At 53.2% G+C, this 13,620-nt stretch overlaps 1 protein-coding gene across 1 annotated transcript; it reads left to right on the top strand.

Annotated features, from left to right (window-relative positions):
* Positions 1-209: 209 nt before the first annotated feature.
* Positions 210-12,996, top strand: LOC144952347 (ragulator complex protein LAMTOR4-like). Its single transcript, XM_078882723.1, has 4 exons — positions 210-1,801; positions 5,621-5,701; positions 9,567-9,684; positions 12,059-12,996. The coding sequence occupies exons 1-4, from the start codon at positions 1,799-1,801 to the stop codon at positions 12,154-12,156; spliced, it is 300 nt and encodes a 99-aa protein (XP_078738849.1). The 5' UTR covers positions 210-1,798; the 3' UTR covers positions 12,157-12,996.
* The last annotated feature ends 624 nt before the right edge of the window (positions 12,997-13,620 follow it).

The following is a 13,620-nucleotide window of genomic DNA, read 5'->3' on the forward strand; positions in this document are numbered from 1 at the left end:
GTGTCTCTGTGTGTCTCTACGTGTCTCTGTGTGTCTCTGTGAGTCTCTGTGTGTCTCGGAGTCTCTGTGTGTTGACTGATGTGGTCCATCGTTTGGTTTGCATGGCCACAGTCGCACCACCGCTCTGTCTCCACTAGGGGGGGCAGCGGGTGAGGCGGGGTAATAAGCCCTGCCCCTCGTCACCACGTGACCACCACCACGTGACCGCCGTTTAAAGTTGACCCTCTGTGTGTATCTGTGTGTATCTGTGATACTGTGTGTCTCTGTGGGTCTCTGTGTGTCTCTGTGGGTCTCTGTGGGTCTCTGTGAGTCTCTGTGTGTCTCTGTGTGTCTCTGTGTCTCGGAGTCTCTGTGTGTCTATGTGGGTCTCTGTGAGTCTCTGTGGGTCTCTGTGAGTCTCTGTGTGACTATGTGTGACTCTGTGTGTCTCTGTGTGTCTCTGTGGGTCTCTGTGGGTCTCTGTGAGTCTCTGTGTCTCTGTGGGTCTATGTGTGTCTCTGTGGGTCTCTGTGAGTCTCTGTGTGACTATGTGTGACTCTGTGTGTCTCTGTGTGTCTGTGTGTCTCTGTGGGTCTCTGTGTGTCTCTGTGTGTCTCTGTGGGTCTCTGTGAGTCTCTGTGTGTCTCTGTGTGACTCTGTGTGTCTCTGTGTGTCTGTGTGTCTCTGTGGGTCTCTGTGAATCTGTGTGTCTCTGTGTGTCTGTGAGTCTCTGTGTGTCTCTGTGGGTCTCTGTGGATCTCTGTGTGTCTCTGTGGGTCTCTGTGTGTCTCTGTGTGTCTCTACGTGTCTCTGTGACTCTGTGTGTCTCTGTGTGTCTGTGAGTCTCTGTGTGTCTCTGTGGGTCTCTGTGTGTCTCTGTGGGTCTCTGTGTGTCTCTGTGTGTCTCTACGTGTATCTGTGTGTCTCTGTGAGTCTCTGTGTGTCTCGGAGTCTCTGTGTGTCTCTGTGACTCTGTGTGTCTCCGTGTGTCTGTGAGTCTCTGTGTGTCTCTGTGTGTCTCTGTGGGTCTCTGTGTGTCTCTGTGGGTCTCTGTGTGTCTCTGTGGGTCTCTGTGTGTCTTTGTGTGTCTCTACGTGTCTCTGTGTGTCTCTGTGAGTCTCTGTGTGTCTCGGAGTCTCTGTGTGTCTCTGTGACTCTGTGTGTCTCCGTGTGTCTGTTAGTCTCTGTGTGTCTCTGTGTGTCTCTGTGGGTCTCTGTGTGTCTCTGTGGGTCTTTGTGTGTCTCTGTGTGTCTCTACGTGTCTCTGTGTGTCTCTGTGAGTATCTGTGTGTCTCGGAGTCTCTGTGTGTCTCTGTGACTCTGTGTCTCCGTGTGTCTGTGAGTCTCTGTGTGTCTCTGTGTGTCTCTGTGAGTCTCTGTGGGTCTCTGTGTGACTCTGTGTCTCTGTGTGTCTCTGTGTGACTCTGTGGGTCTCTGTGTGTCTCTGTGTGTCTCTACGTGTCTCTGTGTGTCTCGGAGTCTCTGTGTGTTGACTGATGTGGTCCATCGTTTGGTTTGCATGGCCACAGTCGCACCACCGCTCTGTCTCCACTAGGGGGGGGGGGGCAGCGGGTGAGGCGGGGTACTAAGCCCTGCCCCTCGTCACCACGTGACCACCACCACGTGACCGCCATTTAAAGTCGACCCTCTCCCCGCAGTTCAATTTCCCTCTGCAGCATCGCAGACCCGCGTGGTGCGTGGATTCTCTCCCTCTCCCTGTGTCTCTGTGTGTCTCTGTCTCTCTGTGTGTCTCTGTCTCTCTGTGTGTCTCTGTCTCTCGTGAAGACAACGACGAGGAGGAGGAGGAGGAGATACGACAATGGTGAGTTGGAGACTGAGCCGGCCTACCTCGGCTAGGCTCGGAGTCGGCCGGGCGAGGCCTACCCCACGCCCCCTTGGAAGCCTTCGCTATGGACGGCACCCAGCTAGGACAGTATAGTGTAATGTGTGGTGTAGTGTATAGTAGTGTAATGTGTAGTGTATAGTAGTGTAATGTGTGGTGTAGTGTATAGTAGTGTAATGTGTGGTGTAGTGTATAGTAGTGTAGTGTGTGGTGTAGTGTATAGTAGTGTAATGTGTGGTGTAGTGTATAGTAGTGTAATGTGTGGTGTAGTGTATAGTAGTGTAATGTGTGGTGTAGTGTATAGCAGAGGTGTGGACTCGAGTCATGTGACTTGGACTCGAGTCAGACTCGAGTCATGAATTTGATGACTTGCGACTCGACTTGGACTTGCATAACAATGACTTTGTCCCACCTATGAGATGTGGACTCGAGTCATGTGACTTGGACTCGAGTCAGACTCGAGTCATGAATTTGATGACTTGCGACTCGACTTGGACTTGCATAACAATGACTTTGTCCCACCTCTGGTGTATAGTAGTGTAATGTGTGGTGTATAGTAGTGTAATGTGTAGTGTATAGTAGTGTAATGTGTGGTGTAGTGTATAGTAGTGTAATGTGTGGTGTAGTGTATAGTAGTGTAATGTGTGGTGTAGTGTATAGTAGTGTAATGTGTGGTGTAGTGTATAGTAGTGTAATGTGTGGTGTAGTGTATAGTAGTGTAATGTGTGGTGTAGTGTATAGTAGTGTAATGTGTGGTGTAGTGTATAGTAGTGTAATGTGTGGTGTAGTGTATAGTAGTGTGGTGTAGTGTATAGTAGTGTGGTGTAGTGTATAGTAGTGTGGTGTAGTGTATAGTAGTGTGGTGTAGTGTATAGTAGTGTGGTGTAGTGTATAGTAGTGTAGTGCATAGTAGTGTAATGTGTGGTGTAGTGTATAGTAGTGTAATGTGTGGTGTAGTGTATAGTAGTGTAGTGTAGTGTGTGGTGTAGTGTATAGTAGTGTAATGTGTAGTGTATAGTAGTGTAATGTGTGGTGTAGTGTATAGTAGTGTAATGTGTAGTGTATAGTAGTGTAATGTGTGGTGTAGTGTATAGTAGTGTAGTGTGTGGTGTAGTGTATAGTAGTGTAGTGTGTGGTGTAGTGTATAGTAGTGTAATGTGTGGTGTAGTGTATAGTAGTGTAATGTGTGGTGTAGTGTATAGTAGTGTAATGTGTGGTGTAGTGTATAGTAGTGTAATGTGTGGTGTAGTGTATAGTAGTGTAATGTGTGGTGTATAGTAGTGTAATGTGTGGTGTATAGTAGTGTAATGTGTGGTGTAGTGTATAGTAGTGTAATGTGTGGTGTAGTGTATAGTAGTGTGGTGTAGTGTATAGTAGTGTAATGTGTGGTGTAGTGTATAGTAGTGTAATGTGTGGTGTATAGTAGTGTAATGTGTGGTGTAGTGTATAGTAGTGTAATATGTGGTGTAGTGTATAGTAGTGTGGTGTAGTGTATAGTAGTGTAATGTGTGGTGTAGTGTATAGTAGTGTAATGTGTAGTGTATAGTAGTGTAATGTGTGGTGTAGTGTATAGTAGTGTGGTGTAGTGTATAGTAGTGTAGTGTATAGTAGTGTAATGTGTGGTGTAGTGTATAGTAGTGTAATGTGTGGTGTAGTGTATAGTAGTGTAGTGTGTAGTGTATAGTTGTGTAATGTGTGGTGTAGTGTATAGTAGTGTAATGTGTGGTGTATAGTTGTGTAATGTGTGGTGTAGTGTATAGTAGTGTAGTGTGTGGTGTAGTGTATAGTAGTGTAGTGTGTGGTGTGGTGTATAGTAGTGTAATGTGTGGTGTATAGTAGTGTAATGTGTGGTGTATAGTAGTGTAATGTGTGGTGTAGTGTATAGTAGTGTAATGTGTGGTGTAGTGTATAGTAGTGTAATGTGTGGTGTAGTGTATAGTAGTGTAATGTGTGGTGTAGTGTATAGTAGTGTGGTGTAGTGTATAGTAGTGTAATGTGTGGTGTAGTGTATAGTAGTGTAATGTGTGGTGTAGTGTATAGTAGTGTAATGTGTGGTGTAGTGTATAGTAGTGTAATGTGTGGTGTATAGTAGTGTAATGTGTGGTGTATAGTAGTGTAATGTGTGGTGTAGTGTATAGTAGTGTAATGTGTGGTGTAGTGTATAGTAGTGTAATGTGTGGTGTAGTGTATAGTAGTGTAATGTGTTGTATAGTGTATAGTAGTGTAATGTGTGGTGTAGTGTATAGTAGTGTAATGTGTAGTGTATAGTTGTGTAATGTGTGGTGTAGTGTATAGTAGTGTAGTGTATAGTAGTGTAATGTGTGGTGTAGTGTATAGTAGTGTAGTGTGTGGTGTAGTGTATAGTAGTGTAATGTGTGGTGTAGTGTATAGTAGTGTAATGTGTGGTGTAGTGTATAGTAGTGTAATGTGTGGTGTAGTGTATAGTAGTGTAGTGTGTGGTGTAGTGTATAGTAGTGTGGTGTAGTGTATAGTAGTGTAATGTGTGGTGTAGTGTATAGTAGTGTAATGTGTGGTGTAGTGTATAGTAGTGTAATGTGTGGTGTAGTGTATAGTAGTGTAGTGTGTGGTGTAGTGTATAGTAGTGTGGTGTAGTGTATAGTAGTGTAATGTGTGGTGTAGTGTATAGTAGTGTAATGTGTGGTGTAGTGTATAGTAGTGTAATGTGTGGTGTAGTGTATAGTAGTGTAATGTGTGGTGTAGTGTATAGTAGTGTAATGTGTAGTGTATAGTAGTGTAATGTGTGGTGTAGTGTATAGTAGTGTAGTGTGTGGTGTAGTGTATAGTAGTGTAATGTGTGGTGTAGTGTATAGTAGTGTAATGTGTGGTGTAGTGTATAGTAGTGTAATGTGTGGTGTAGTGTATAATAGTGTGGTGTAGTGTATAGTAGTGTAATGTGTGGTGTAGTGTATAGTAGTGTAATGTGTGGTGTAGTGTATAGTAGTGTAGTGTGTGGTGTAGTGTATAGTAGTGTAATGTGTGGTGTAGTGTATAGTAGTGTAATGTGTGGTGTAGTGTATAGTAGTGTAATGTGTGGTGTAGTGTATAGTAGTGTAATGTGTGGTGTAGTGTATAGTAGTGTAGTGTGTGGTGTAGTGTATAGTAGTGTAATGTGTGGTGTAGTGTATAGTAGTGTAATGTGTGGTGTAGTGTATAGTAGTGTAATGTGTGGTGTAGTGTATAGTAGTGTAGTGTGTGGTGTAGTGTATAGTAGTGTAATGTGTGGTGTAGTGTATAGTAGTGTAGTGTGTGGTGTAGTGTATAGTAGTGTGGTGTAGTGTATAGTAGTGTAATGTGTGGTGTAGTGTATAGTAGTGTAATGTGTGGTGTAGTGTATAGTAGTGTAATGTGTGGTGTAGTGTATAGTAGTGTAATGTGTGGTGTAGTGTATAGTAGTGTAATGTGTGGTGTAGTGTGTGGTGTCGTGTATAGTAGTGTAGTGTGTGGTGTAGTGTATAGTAGTGTAATGTGTGGTGTAGTGTATAGTAGTGTAATGTGTGGTGTAGTGTAGTGTATAGTAGTATGGGGCCAATGATAAGAGATAGGAAACCGGTCCTGGGCATCCCCTAGGTCGACTCGGCCTCAAACGAGTACCTGGTGCGGTGTGTAGTTAAACATCGCCGCGAGGGAGACAAAGGCGGCCGGGCGTGGTGCTGGCCACCCACCCCCTCGTGTGCCGCAGTGCCGGTAGCCTTCAGAGGCGCTGCTACTCGCTAACAGCACTTGCCCCGACCGTCTGTTAAGGCTACACGGGGGATGTTTGTCTCTGTGTGTCCACAGGCGAATGTTCTGGCACAGGGAGTGGAGCTGATCCCAGACCAGCAGGGATTCTTGATGATCAGCGACGACGGGATGCTGGCGGTGAGAGACGCAGATGCCTACACGTTGGTGCCACCGCAGTGCTTGTGCATGGCACCTGCTGGGTTTGACACGGGACAAACCCAGCAGGTGCCGTAGGTCGGCTGAGATGACCGGTTGATGTACTGTCAGCTGTGCCAGGCTAGGTGCAGGAGGTCACGGGACAAACCCAGCAGGTGCCATGGGTCAGCTGAGATGACCGGCTGATGCACTGTCAGCTGTGCCAGGCTAGGTGCAGGAGGTCACGGGACAAACCCAGCAGGTGCCATGGGTCGGCTGAGATGACCGGCTGATGCACTGTCAGCTGTGCCAGGCTAGGTGCAGGAGGTCACGGGACAAACCCAGCAGGTGCCATGGGTCGGCTGAGATGACCGGCTGATGCACTGTCAGCTGTGCCAGGCTAGGTGCAGGAGGTCACGGGACAAACCCAGCAGGTGCCATGGGTCGGCTGAGATGACCGGCTGATGCACTGTCAGCTGTGCCAGGCTAGGTGCAGGAGGTCACGGGACAAACCCAGCAGGTGCCATGGGTCGGCTGAGATGACCGGCTGATGCACTGTCAGCTGTGCCAGGCTAGGTGCAGGAGGTCACGGGACAAACCCAGCAGGTGCCATGGGTCGGCTGAGATGACCGGCTGATGCACTGTCAGCTGTGCCAGGCTAAGGTGCAGGAGGTCACGGGACAGACCCAGCAGGTGCCATGGGTCGGCTGAGATGACCGGCTGATGCACTGTCAGCTGTGCCAGGCTAGGTGCAGGAGGTCACGGGACAAACCCAGCAGGTGCCATGGGTCGGCTGAGATGACCGGCTGATGCACTGTCAGCTGTGCCAGGCTAGGTGCAGGAGGTCACGGGACAAACCCAGCAGGTGCCATGGGTCGGCTGAGATGACCGGCTGATGCACTGTCAGCTGTGCCAGGCTAGGTGCAGGAGGTCACGGGACAAACCCAGCAGGTGCCATGGGTCGGCTGAGATGACCGGCTGATGCACTGTCAGCTGTGCCAGGCTAGGTGCAGGAGGTCACGGGACAAACCCAGCAGGTGCCATGGGTCGGCTGAGATGACCGGCTGATGCACTGTCAGCTGTGCCAGGCTAAGGTGCAGGAGGTCACGGGACAGACCCAGCAGGTGCCATGGGTCGGCTGAGATGACCGGCTGATGCACTGTCAGCTGTGCCAGGCTAGGTGCAGGAGGTCACGGGACAAACCCAGCAGGTGCCATGGGTCGGCTGAGATGACCGGCTGATGCACCGCCAACTGTGCCAGGCTAGGTGCAGGAGGTCACGGGACAGACCCAGCAGGTGCCATGGGTCGGCTGAGATGACCGGCTGATGCACCGCCAACTGTGCCAGGCTAGGTGCAGGAGGTCACGGGACAGACCCAGCAGGTGCCATGGGTCGGCTGAGATGACCGGCTGATGCACCGCCAACTGTGCCAGGCTAGGTGCAGGAGGTCACGGGACAGACCCAGCAGGTTGCCGTGGGTTGTCCCACTGAGATGACCGGCTGATGCACCGCCAACTGTGCTCCCCACCGCTTTTGAGGCCTTGCGATGATTATTCACAGTCGATTTGGTGTTTGAACATCTTGTTATTGCTGGAAAGGGTGAAAACTTATTATTTTTGTGTCATCAGACCTACGGGTCTCTGTGTATCTCTATGGGTCTCTGTGTATCTCTGAGGGGCACTGTGTATCTCTGAGGGGCACTGTGTATCTCTATGGGTCTCTGTGTATCTCTATGGGTCTCTGTGTATCTCTATGGGTCTCTGTGTATCTCTATGGGTCTCTGTGTATCTCTATGGGTCTCTGTGTATCTCTATGGGTCTCTGTGTATCTCTATGGGTCTCTGTGTATCTCTACGGGTCTCTGTGTATCTCTATGGGTCTCTGTGTATCTCTATGGGTCTCTGTGTATCTCTATGGGTCTCTGTGTATCTCTATGGGTCTCTGTGTATCTCTATGGGTCTCTGTGTATCTCTATGGGTCTCTGTTTCTTTATTTACTCTGTGTCTCCATCTCTGGGTCTGTGTATCTCTGTGGGTTGCAAAAAAATAACCTTTGTTATGAATCTCTATGGGTGTATATGTAACTGTGTCTCTATCACTATGGGTCTCTCTATGGGCCTCTGTATCTCTATGGGTGTCAATGTATCTCTGTGGGTCTCTGGATCTTTATGGGTCTCTGTGTGTCTCTGGATCTTTATGGGTCTCTGTGTGTCTCTATGTATCTCTATCGGTCTCTGTCTCTCTATATCTCTGGGTATGTGTGTGACTATCTCTGGGTCTCTGTGTCTCTATCTCTGTGTATCTCTGTGGGTATCTATGTATCTCTATGGGTATTTGTGCTTGCGGAGCCCAAATGTGGTTTCAGACCAGGGCGGTCCTGCACAGATGCCATATTTTCTGTCAGTCTGCTACAGCAGAGGTGTACGAAATTCCAACAAGACCTACATCTCTGCTTTATTGACCTAGTTAAGGCCTATACCATCAGTAGGCCTGGCCTCTGGGCTGTTCTTCATGCTTCCGGAGTCCCTGATTATCTGCTCAATCATTAAGGGCCTTCATGATGGTGGGCAGGACCAGATAAAGCTACGTAGGAGTCGGAGCCTTTCCCTATTCACTTTTGGGGTGCGACAGGGATGTCCTTTGGCTCCCACATTATTTAACATCTTTGACCACATAGTTCGAGCAGCTTTCCATGGCTGTACCGGAGGAATTTCCATCTGGTGCAGATACAATGGGAGGCTGATCGATGCCCGGGTGTGGTCGAGAGATGGCTCCCTATTGCTCAACCACGTTATGTATGCCGATGATCTGGTGATTGCTGCTCACTCAGAGGAGGAGTTGGAGGCGCTGCTGCTGAACCTGGAGCTTGTCACCAAGGGGTGGGGCCTTACCAGCAGCCCCACCAAAACGAAGCCCCTGCCTCAGTATTTTTTTGCCACCAAACTACCCATTTGTGATGGAGCGGTTGGAGAGAGTGCAGTTTCCCATACCTGGGCAGTGTGCTTTTGACCAGCTCTGGTTTGACAGAGATCTCACTCTGAATCAGTCGGGCGGCATTAGCTTTTCATCGGCTGTGCAATGCTGTGTGGAAGCTACCTTGGTCTATCGCTCTGCACGAAGCTTCGGGTCTTCTTTAGCCAGTCATTCCCTCCTTTCTCTACGCTTGTGAAAGGTTTCGACTCCTCTGGTGGAATGTCTGTGCCTACGATCCATGTTGGGTTTAAGCAGGCTTAATTGTGTGAGGAGCTCGCAAATCCTTGAAAGATCTGGACACATTCCCATCAGTGAGCTCCTCCGGCAGGCAAGGCTGTGTTGGCTGGGTCATGTTTCCCGCATGCCCAGCCACCGCATGCCAAAGCAGCTTCTGTTTGGCCTAATAGAGGTGCTAAATGCGCACGAGTGGACTTGCCGACAACTGGTACCAGCGGTGTCAAGATCAGTCTCTGGAGGAGGCTCCTGAAGGATGCTGCTACTGGGCAGTTGGAGGCAGTCGCCCTCCAGCAACAACGGAGGGCGGAGGAGCGACCCTCAACGAGTGGAGCGCCGGGTGGCTAAAATGCAGCAAGTTGGCACAGTAGGGGGTACAGCTGATGGTGTATCTACCGGTCATCTCGGTCAGCCAACCCATGGCACCTGGGTCCGTCCCGTGACCTGCTGTCAGCAAGGCCTGGCACAGGCGCCGTGGTGACATCACCGTCGCGCATTGGTATGGGTGTCTGTGTCTATGGGTGTCTGTGTGTCTCTATGGGTGTCTACATCATTTTTTGGTGGCAACGCAGGCCACCCTTGCGAATGAGACCGCTATTCCGGTCACACAGCCGAACCAACTTGAACCCCGACTCCGTGTGTCGCCCCCACCCCCCTCTGCAGTCCTCGGGGGACCTGGACAATGACGAGCGTGTGGCCGGGGTGCTCATGGCGCTCGTCAGCACCGCCTCCAAGTTCCCAACCACCACCCAGGGCCAGCCGCCATTCCGCCGACTCACAGGTAGCAGCCGCCACACTGACCCCCAGCCTCCACACTGATCCCCAGCCTCCACACTGACCCCCAGCCTCCACACTGACCCACAGCCTCCACACTGACCCACAGCCTCCACACTGACCCACAGCCTCCACACTGACCCACAGCCTCCACACTGACCCACAGCCTCCACACTGACCCACAGCCTCCACACTGACCCACAGCCTCCACACTGACCCACAGCCTCCACACCGACCCACAGCCTCCACACCGACCCACAGCCTCCACACCGACCCACAGCCTCCACACCGACCCACAGCCTCCACACCGACCCACAGCCTCCACACCGACCCACAGCCTCCACACCGACCCACAGCCTCCACACCGACCCACAGCCTCCACACCGACCCACAGCCTCCACACCGACCCACAGCCTCCACACCGACCCACAGCCTCCACACCGACCCACAGCCTCCACACCGACCCACAGCCTCCACACCGACCCACAGCCTCCACACCGACCCACAGCCTCCACACCGACCCACAGCCTCCACACCGACCCACAGCCTCCACACCGACCCACAGCCTCCACACCGACCCACAGCCTCCACACCGACCCACAGCCTCCACACCGACCCACAGCCTCCACACCGACCCACAGCCTCCACACCGACCCACAGCCTCCACACCGACCCACAGCCTCCACACCGACCCACAGCCTCCACACCGACCCACAGCCTCCACACCGACCCACAGCCTCCACACCGACCCACAGCCTCCACACCGACCCACAGCCTCCACACCGACCCACAGCCTCCACACCGACCCACAGCCTCCACACCGACCCACAGCCTCCACACCGACCCACAGCCTCCACACCGACCCACAGCCTCCACACCGACCCACAGCCTCCACACCGACCCACAGCCTCCACACCGACCCACAGCCTCCACACCGACCCACAGCCTCCACACCGACCCACAGCCTCCACACCGACCCACAGCCTCCACACCGACCCACAGCCTCCACACCGACCCACAGCCTCCACACCGACCCACAGCCTCCACACCGACCCACAGCCTCCACACCGACCCACAGCCTCCACACCGACCCACAGCCTCCACACCGACCCACAGCCTCCACACCGACCCACAGCCTCCACACCGACCCACAGCCTCCACACCGACCCACAGCCTCCACACCGACCCACAGCCTCCACACCGACCCACAGCCTCCACACCGACCCACAGCCTCCACACTGACCCCCAGCCTCCACACTGACCCCCAGCCGCCACACTGACCCCCAGCCTCCACACTGACCCCCAGCCTCCACACTGACCCCCAGCCTCCACACTGATCCCCAGCCTCCACACTGATCCCCAGCCTCCACACTGATCCCCAGCCTCCACACTGATCTCCCCAGCCTCCACACCGACCCCCAGCCTCCACACCGACCCCCAGCCTCCACACTGACCCCCAGCCTCCACACTGACCCACAGCCTCCACACTGACCCACAGCCTCCACACTGATCCCCAGCCTCCACACTGACCCACAGCCTCCACACTGATCCCCAGCCTCCACACTGACCCACAGCCTCCACACTGACCCCCAGCCTCCACACTGACCCCCAGCCTCCACACTGACCCACAGCCGCCACACTGACCCCCAGCCTCCACACTGACCCCCAGCCTCCACACTGACCCCCAGCCTCCACACTGATCCCCAGCCTCCACACTGATCCCCAGCCTCCACACTGATCTCCCCAGCCTCCACACCGACCCCCAGCCTCCACACCGACCCCCAGCCTCCACACTGACCCCCAGCCTCCACACTGACCCACAGCCTCCACACTGACCCACAGCCTCCACACTGATCCCCAGCCTCCACACTGACCCACAGCCTCCACACTGACCCCCAGCCTCCACACTGACCCCCAGCCTCCACACTGACCCACAGCCGCCACACTGATCCCCAGCCTCCACACTGACCCCCAGCCTCCACACTGATCTCCCCAGCCTCCACACTGACCCCCAGCCTCCACACCGACCCCCAGCCTCCACACCGACCCCCAGCCTCCACACTGACCCACAGCCTCAGCCGTCCGCTCCGAGTCGTCCGCTCCGAGTCGTCCCCTCTCTCCCCGAGTTGCTGCTTCGCTCTCTCTAAGGGAGCGAGCGAGAGCGGGGTGCCGTGCCACAGTATGCACGGTACTACAACTTAAAACTTTTTACGCTCTTTAAAACGAGTATCCCTCCTCCACCTATCCCCTTCCCCTCTGGGCCCACCCCCTGTACACCCCCCATACCCCCCCCCCCTACCCCCCCCGTACCCCCCCCCCGTACCCCCCCCCATACCCCCCCCCTACCCCCTCACCCCCTGTACCCCCCCCCCACTCCCCAGTGGTGTTTGGGGAGTTCTCCTACGTGCTCACGACGTCCGCCGGCCGCGTGTTCGTGGTGAAGCGGAGGAACGCAGCACCGGAGCTCCCCACGGCGTAGAGACGCCAGGCCCTGGGGCTCTACGGTGACCACCAGGGGGCCCACACGGCCACTGGCACCGCACGGCGCCGGACCACCACAGTGACCACCGCAGTGACCACCGCACGGCGCCTGACCACCGCAGTGACCACCGCAGTGACCACCGCACGGCGCCTGACCACCGCAGTGACCACCGCACGGCGCCTGACCACCGCAGTGACCATCACAGTGACCACCGCAGTGACCACCACGGGGACCACCACGGCTACGGGACCCACCACTACGAGGCCACGGTGACCACCACCACCGCCGCCCCACATGGCCAAGGGAGCCACTGCCTTGTACAGGCACACACGAACACGTGACACACGAACACGTGACACACGAACACGTGACACACGAACACGTGACACACGAACACGTGACACACGAACACGTGACACACGAACACGTGACACACGAACACGTGACACACGAACACGTGACACACGAACACGTGACACACGAACACGTGACACACGAACACGTGACACACGAACACGTGACACACGAACACGTGACACACGAACACGTGACACACGTGTAGACATGCACAAAGACACATTGGGACACACCACACACACTCACGTATGTAAATAAAGTGTCAACCATGTGAAGAGGTTGTTATCGAGCTGATCGTGGCTAATCTCTTTCAATGGTTCTGACCTCATGGTGCAGAGTGACCCACTTGGGCATTCAAGTAGTGTAAGAGCGAGCAGAAGACAAAGATCCCCCCCCCTGTGTAAGCTTCACAGACTTGGGGCAAGTGCTGTTAGCTGGTAGCAGCAGCAGGCAGCAGCAGCCCCTATGAAGGCAGCACCATGGCACGCAGCACCATGGCACAAGAGGGCGATGTTTACTGCTACACACCACTGCAGCAGGTGCTCATTTGAGGATGAGTCGACCTAGGGGAGGCCCAGTTCAGAATCGTCTGCTTTAGATTCTTAACACAGCAAACAACCGTACACACAAACACAACCGTACACACGCAAACACAACCGTACACACGCAAACACAACCGTACACACACAAACACAACCGTACACACACACACACAACCGTACACGCAAACACAACCGTACACGCAAACACAACCGTACACACAAACACAACCGTACACACAAACACAACCGTACACACAAACACAACCGTACACACACCTGCACCACACTTCAACAGGAAAGCAACTTGCAAAGAGGGAGTGGGGATGGAGTGGGGGGGGGGGGGGAGGCGCCCCCCCCCACCCCCCAAGGTTTTGCGTTAATAAAATTTTTAATCAAACCTAGGCGACGTCTTGTTAAAAACCAACAACAACAAATAAACAAACTCCACTTGTTCCCCCCCCCCCCCCGCAAATTAAAAGCACGCAAACCACATTTATAACAGATCTGTAAGAGAGAGAGAGAAACTATAAACCCCAAAACCAAGACTCATCTCTACGAAATG

This window comes from Lampetra fluviatilis, chromosome 67 (genome assembly GCF_964198595.1).
Source record: "Lampetra fluviatilis chromosome 67, kcLamFluv1.1, whole genome shotgun sequence".
NCBI classification, from domain to species: domain Eukaryota; kingdom Metazoa; phylum Chordata; class Hyperoartia; order Petromyzontiformes; family Petromyzontidae; genus Lampetra; species Lampetra fluviatilis.

What these genes read in the sequence shown, in the direction of transcription:
- LOC144952347 (XM_078882723.1), top strand. An exon ending in GCGACGACGGGATGCTGGCG is followed by an intron (nt 5,702 to 9,566) that starts GTGAGAGACGCA and finishes CCCCCTCTGCAG; the next exon opens with TCCTCGGGGGACCTGGACAA. An exon ending in GCCATTCCGCCGACTCACAG is followed by an intron (nt 9,685 to 12,058) that starts GTAGCAGCCGCC and finishes CCCACTCCCCAG; the next exon opens with TGGTGTTTGGGGAGTTCTCC.